This window comes from Lagenorhynchus albirostris, chromosome 17, assembly GCF_949774975.1.
Source record: "Lagenorhynchus albirostris chromosome 17, mLagAlb1.1, whole genome shotgun sequence".
Lineage (NCBI taxonomy): Eukaryota > Metazoa > Chordata > Mammalia > Artiodactyla > Delphinidae > Lagenorhynchus > Lagenorhynchus albirostris.
Window position 1 is genome coordinate 63,403,570 of NC_083111.1, and position 7,543 is coordinate 63,411,112.

At 43.0% G+C, this 7,543-nt stretch overlaps 1 protein-coding gene across 3 annotated transcripts in view; it reads right to left on the reverse strand.

The window, feature by feature from the left end:
• TAF2 (TATA-box binding protein associated factor 2) overlaps window positions 1–6,212 on the reverse strand; it is an 80,781-nt gene extending 74,569 nt beyond the window's left edge. For all 3 annotated transcript variants that reach the window (XR_009536393.1, XM_060127847.1, XM_060127846.1), the window contains exons 1-2: window positions 5,860–6,212; window positions 5,385–5,438 (exon numbers count right to left, since the gene is read on the reverse strand). Coding sequence is in view for 2 of the 3 variants with exons in the window: in XM_060127847.1 (XP_059983830.1) it covers window positions 5,385–5,438; window positions 5,860–5,943 (138 nt within the window). In the remaining variant the exon portion in view is untranslated. The remainder of the gene's footprint in view (window positions 1–5,384; window positions 5,439–5,859) is intronic.
• Between the last annotated feature and the right edge of the window lie 1,331 nt (window positions 6,213–7,543).

The following is a 7,543-nucleotide window of genomic DNA, read 5'->3' on the forward strand; positions in this document are numbered from 1 at the left end:
TTGTTTGTTTGTTTGTTTTTGCCTGTGCAGTGCGGCTTGTGGGATCTTAGTTCCCCAACCAGGGACTGAACCCGGGCCCTTGGCAGTGAAAGAGTGAAGTGCTAACCACTGGACTGCCAGGGTATTCCCCAGACTGGCGGCCTTTGGAGGTCAAGTAATAAAGGGGTTCCCACGTCTAACGCAGAGTAGGACTGGAGATTATCTCCCCAGTCCAGAACATACAGTATACATTTTTGCAATTGGCAAATCCCCATGTTCATTCTCTGACCTCACTCTCTGAGTGAAGACTACAGTGGAAGGACTAAGTGGACACCACTGGAACACCCATCCCCCTTCTCCAAGGTAGTAAATCAATGCAACTAGACATCTTTGGGGAATTGCAGAGATTAGTGCCACCACAGAGACTTGAATGATGCCTACTACGTCTTCATTTAACTCAATTATTTGGCGAGTGCAAAAGTCAAGTAGGTTTTCGAGAATGACAGTGATTTATCGCAAACTTGCCAATCACAACCATGTTTGCAGATGCAGTACTTTGACCGCAGCAAATCAACACAGTTCTTGGTAGCTAATATTGCGACTAATTATCAGGCAAATTTTTTTTCCCCCAATTCCTATCAGAAAAAAAAAAAATCAATCAGAAGCAGGTTGTCTTCCAGATGTCAGAAACCCCTCACTGTCATCTAGTAACTAATAACTCTATCAACTCTCCTGCTCAGTCAAGACATAGTCCAAAAGTCCCCTGATAGCCCAGAGGACAGGACAGCCCAGAGAATTACACTGGCATGTTATATTGACAACATTATGCTATCTGGACCTGGTAAGAAAGGAAGAGTAAGTTCTCTAAATGCCTTAGTAGAAAACACGTGGATAGCAGAGGCTGCGAGTTAAATCCCATGAAAGTTCAGGGGCCTGTCACATCAATAAAGCTTCTAAGGTTCCAGTGGTCTGAGGCACATAAAAATAAACCTTCTAAAGTGAAAGACAAGTTGCTTCACTTTGCACTGCCCACCAAGAGGGGGGAAAAAAGGAGGCACAAAAATTGGTAGGCTTCTTTGGATCCTGAAAGCAATATACGCATTTAGGCATACTACTTACTAAGCAACCTATAAGGCTATCAGCTTTGAGAGGGGTCCAGAGCAAGGAAGGGTTCTGCAGTAGGTCCAGGCTGTGGTTCAAGCTGCCCTGCCACTTGGGCATTATGACTCAGCATATCCAACGGTATTGGGAACGTCCACAGCAGACAAAGATACTTTACTGACTCTGGCTTTCTTCAACAGAATGACAGTACACCATCATTCCTGGGGTTTCAGAGGAAACCCAAGACTTCTTCTGCCAACAACTGTTTTCCATTTGCAAAGCAACTACTGGTTTGCTACAAGACCCTGCAGTAGAGACTGCACACATGATCACGGGACTCCCCAAAATTTCATGTAATTTTTGTTACCTAAAATGGCCATTACGAACTCAGTATGTGCAGTAGCTTTCCATTTTTAAATGGAAACACCTCTGGACCAGGCCCAAGCAAGTTCACAGGCACAAAGAGCAAACAGCATGAGCAGGTGACTCAGAATCCAACGGGACTTGTTCCCATTGCATCTCCACCGCTCCCTCAATCCACACCCATGGCCTCATGGAGAGGTCCCCATGCTCACTTAAAAGAATAGGACAAAGCACAAGCCTGAATTATGAATAAGTCTGCACAGCATGCCAGCGCAGTTGGAAGTGGATGGTAGCTACCATCAGAACCCACTGAAGTGTGGTCCTGAAAGACAACGGAAGAAAAGCCTACTGTGGGCAGAACGTTGAATACAACTGACTGTACACTGTTTATAGAAGTAGAGATGACCTGAAGTATACATCTACACTGATCCATGGCAACTGCTGGGTTAGCCAGCTGGTTAGGAATATGGAAAGAACAAGACAAGAAAACTGAAAACAAGAGGACGGTGGGAGAAGTAAATGTAAAAATGAATTTCTCAGAGTAGCTATAATATGAAAATATTTATATCATCACATGAATGACCAACAGAGGCATCCTCAGAGACTGCAGAGGGAGCCCTCAAAAATCAACTGGCAAGATTATCTATCCAGTAGATGTCCAGACTCTTTCCCTAGCCACCCTGCTCAATATACAAAGTGGTCATTGGGGCAAGACCCCAAGGCTATGCATGAACCCAGCAACAAGGTCTTCCCCCAACGAAGCTTGATCTGGCTACCACCAGGGCTGAGTGCTCACCTCCCAACAGCAGAGGGTCAAAATGAGCTTCTAATACGGGACCTTCCCAGGAAGGATCAGTTAGTCACTCAGTAGTAAAATGACTACATTAGACAGCTGGTATCATGGAGGGAGACAGTAATTTGTCCTTATATAAAAATAGACACATATTCTAGATTTTCCTTCCCTATAATATACGTGCAAAAAGCCATACATGTCAACATGCTATCCCATACATGCCTCCATGTGTATAGAAAAGTGTGGCAGTGGGCTCTTACACACAAAATTTACTCGTTTTACCTTTTGTCCTATCATCCAGAGCAGCTGACACGATCAACTACTGAAGGCTCAGTTACAGCACCAATTGAGACCTCCAACAGGATGCCATCTTAAACTAGTGGACAATATATCAGGTCATCTCTTCATAGCCAAAATAGATCTGGGAACCAAGGGACAAAAGTTGGAGTGACTATGTTCACCATTCCTTCAAAAAGCCACTGAACAATTTTTGCTTCTTGTCTTCATGACCTCAGGGTCAGTATGTTTGGAGGTCTTAGTAGCTAAGGGAGGAATGCATCCACCTGGGCACAGAGTCATGGTTCTATTAAACTGGAAGCTGAGACTTGACCACTTTGGGCTCCTCATGCCTGAACTAACAGGCAGAGAAAGGGGTCACTGTACTGGCTGGAATGACTAGCAGCAGCTGAGATTCTACTACACAATAAAAGCAAGAATTCCATCTGCAATCCAGGGGATTCACTGGAATGCCTCTTAGGTCCACTTGACCAACAGTCCTAACCAATGGAAAACTGCAACAACTCAATGAAGTCAAAACAAGCAAGGATGTAGATCCTACAGGAATGAACGTCTAGGGCAGACCAAAAGAAATGCTGTCAAAAGGAAAGAGAAAAATGAATGGGTGGAGGAATAAGGAAGCTGTGTATATCAACCCTGACCTTGACACCAGCTAAAGAAAGCAGAGGCTGTAGCAATTAATTTTCACATCCTTTCAACCACTTTTCTTCTACTGTCTTATATGAAAGATATTGGTGATAGCTAATATCTTAGATGGGAATAATGCTGAACTGCCATTTCTTCACACCAATAGATTAGTCCAGGGATCAGCAAACTTTTTCTTAAAGGGCCAGATAGTAAACAGACATAACGGGCCACACAGTTTCTGTCGCAGCTATTCCACTTTGCCATTGTAGCTCCAAAGCAACCATAGACAGTGTATAAATAAGTGGCTGTGGCTGTGATCAAATAAAACTTGACTCACAAAAACGGGAAATTAGCTAATGCCAACGCCTACAATAGCTGATAGGGCTTCATTAAGTTGGGAACACTTTCGTCATAACAAAAGACAAGAGAGGATGATCTGGGGCAAAAGGGGTAGACTGTTCTAGATATTCTCCTTTTGCCCCTCCTAATCTGCCCTCTCTGCTTTACTCTGCACCCCAGGAGTAGCATTAACTAGGCACTAGCCCTCTGGCTGCCTGTTGGGGTGATCAACTGGGAGGCACAAAGAGAAAACTGAAAGCAGAAAATCGAGCTCCATATATTTATTCCCCCAGGATCCTCCCTGCCAGGCTGAAGGAGGCAGTAGACCCACTCTTCTATCAAAGACCATAGCTCCTGTAAGCTAAGTCTTTCCTACAGGTACAGTAGGTTCTTGTAACCTCTCTCTTCCTTTGTTCTTTCAGGTTTAGAAGTGATAACTATTTGTCATTGCTAACCTAGGGTGCTCCTCCAACTTTTGTTGGTTTCTCTTAACCCTAAGTAGTCCCTTCATTACTTCCCTCAATTAATCTGTAGAATGTGCCTTCTGGGACCCTAGCCCATAGGCCATCTAACCAATCTTTCCAACGGGAGATGTAAAAATCATCTACAACTCCTTTCTAGCATTCCTAGTTAAGAGTCATCTGCAATTCCTTTCTGCCTATCATTGTGCCAGGGGTAGAGGATGTGGAAAGGGGAATGTCTGATTAAAAATGGCTCAATCACTTGATATCTTCATGCCCTTAAGAAATTTACTTATCCTCCATTCTTTCAGCTGCTTTACTTATAAAAATAAGGATGAAAATAGTATCCATCTAAAAAAAAAAATAGCATCTACCTCATGGGGTTACTGTGAAGATTAAGTGAGGTCATACACACAAAACCTTAGAAGATGGTCTTACATGTAGTATGTATATAATAAATGTTCACTATCAGTCAATCATGTCAACTCTATTTCTATGCCATTCTACTAATGATACCTCCATTCAGGGCTAAATCATTTCTACCCTAGATTATTACAGTAACCTTTTAACGAGACTCTTTAATCCTCATAACTTCCATACCCAGTTCACACAACCCAACATACCTTAAGTATCATTCCATGAAGTATAAGGTAAATAATCATATGTAGGGGATTTTGAAAGAGAAGTTCCTTAAATGAGGATATGTGACTTAATAAACCTTTAAGGATCCTTATAAATCTAAGATTCTGTGATTCTAATGAAAAGGTTACATTTTTAAACAGCTCATCTTAAGTAAACAAGTTTGAGAGGGAAGTTGATGTCCTCACTCAAAGAAAACCGGCTCTCACTGAGATTTTGATCTAGTTAATACAGATCTCCCTGAAAGAATAAATTATTTGGGTTATCAAGGACTTTTCCTCGAACAGATATATCAACAATCCATACATCTAAACTGGGGCGGGGCGGGGCGGGCAGTTTACTAGGTTTTAAACACCTTATCTAGAGCTTCAGTGTAAAGCACTGCCACCTCAACAAGGTCAGCCGAGAATCAGAAAACACAAGTGGCCTCTTAACAGCCAAGTTAAAAAGTCAGTGCACGTACCAACCTTAACTTTTTTCATAGAAAAAATCTCGCTGTGGACTTATTCTTCTTTCATACGCGATTCTAAAATGTTTGGTAATACGGACTTTCATATTCCGCAACAGATTAAAAGAAATAAAACTTTAATCAGGAAACAGGAAGAAAAAGAAAAGAGAGAATTGAGGTGGCAGCCAATACAGCACAGCCATGGCCCTTAGAGTCATATAGACTTTTGACTTCTAATTATTACCTATTCTCGAAACACAGTTACCTGAACAGAAAAGTTTCTAAGTACTGTAAAGGATGGACTGTTATTGCCTATAACCGCTGAGGATATACTTACCACAACAGATTTTCTCTGGAAGTTTATGTTGTTGATGCAGACGACCTGATGAGTTGTACATTAAAGAATAAAGAAAATATTTCAGTTATTAAATAATGCGTAACTCTATCCAAGTACAAACAAGAACTGTGTTCTAGGCAGCTCAGAATCACACTTATCTTTCATGCTAAAACACTACAAATTAGGGTAACTTGCTCATTTTAAATTTAGCAACAGCCACGAAAATAAATTTCTTTGGGCAAAAATGCAACTTAGTACTTTAAGAAAAAGGTTTATTAACCTGCAAGAAGCAGTAGATCTGCTGAATCACACTGTCATTCAAACCAGTTTCGCCCTACAAACACCATTCCCATCACCGTGAGTGGCTCCCAGTTTCCCACTAGGCCTCCCAGGCCCACGAAATCAGTTTCAAGCAATCACAAAATACAATTAATGAAAACCAAACGTAGAAGAAAGGGAGATGAAAAAATACTTATAATTTATAGGGCCTTGGGCTTTCAAAGCCCTTGTCTCCTTTCTTCCTGTTCATTCTGGCGGGCTCTAAACCAGTCGGCGGCATGAAGGGACCCCGCGGAGCTCGGCTTCCCGGCTTTCCGAGGGGCGGCGGGGCATTACCGGTCTCCGGCACCTGACACTCCCCGCTCCCCCGCGCACCCAACAGTCACACCCCGCGGCCGGGGCTCCCTCGGCACCCACTCCCGGCCCTGCCCGATCTGCCGCCGCCAACGCCTCCAACTCTCTCCCGCGATTCGGCTCCGTCAGCTGTCTCCGCCGAGCTTCTGTCACGGAGATGCTCCTCACACCAAGCACCGACTGCGCCAGCCAGCCGACATCTTGCCGGTCACCTCTGACCTGCGACGTCAGCGGAAGTGGGACAGCCGTGAGGGCAGGAGTCGGAAGTTACGTGTAACTGGGCGGGGCTTGCCCGAGTGCCGGAGTTTTTGTTTTCGTCTATTCGTATACGGACGGTGGGTGAGAACTGTTAAAATTTCGGAAAGCGGCCAGAGATATTTTGTGGGTGAGGCGAACACAGCGAGAAGGAAAAAAGGAAACACTAAATTTTAGAGGACTAAAGATCTACCGCAAACATATTGAACAGTATGGGGAAAAGGTTTTCGAAGAGCCAGGGGCTGGCGACTAGGAACCCGGAAAATAGGAAACCAGGAGAGGTGTGCCTCTGGTCCGCTGTGTGAAAAAACACCATAAACTCACTGGAGCTCAGTGATTTAGGCTGTAAAATACGTGATTAGACCTCAAGGAGTCTAAATCGAATTCCGGAGTCCTCACTAGGCACTGCTTCCTCAGTGTTTATTGAGAAAAACATAAAATTAGTGGATTATATAGATGCAGAATTTATTGAAAAACCGGACAAATATTTTAAAACCATCGTATTTGCATTTTATGCATGAGAATAAAAGTTGTAAATTCCAATAAGTTAAATCTTGGTTAATTGTGGATTATGCAGTTAAAAAAAAATTAACTTCGGACCAGATTTAACCTTGGCCTACCCCTTCCAACTGTCTTGGTGACAAGTTCATTAGCTAAGTTAAAATTTGAACTTTGGTCTAAACGAAAACACACTAGGAAAGTAAAGATGTAAAGGAACTTTATCAAGCATTCCAAAACCAGCCAGAGATTACTTGTAGTTTTCAAGTATTACCTGTGTCAGTATCCTTTATTATAGGATTATAAACTACTGTTAGCATTCTTCATTTAGGATTAGTATTGAAATGGGTCTTCTTGAATTATAAACTTTAACACCATTTGCCATGGAAGATGGGGGGTATATTTAGGGAGATAGATGCAATTGGTTTAAAGAGAGATCACTGGATTAAGGAAAGAATGGGAGACAAAGAAGCAGAGAGGGAGTACGCAAACTTTCATCCCAGAGTGCTTATCTGAGGTGGGAAGTAGATGGGCCCCTGGGCTGGACACCTGGTGTCTGTCAAGTGAAGTAAAATTGAAGCTTTGTTTTCCCCCCCATACGCCAAGGATAAAGCTAGTGGCAGAAGCTGACCTCTGCTGATGTAAAGAGATGAGGTGACCACTCCTGAGGTCAAGAAAATTTCCCTGACTGCACAGGCACAGGAAGTCTCCTTGGAGTTCAAAAAAGAGAGGGGTGCCACCCATGATACATGTGGACACATCCCCACAAGCCT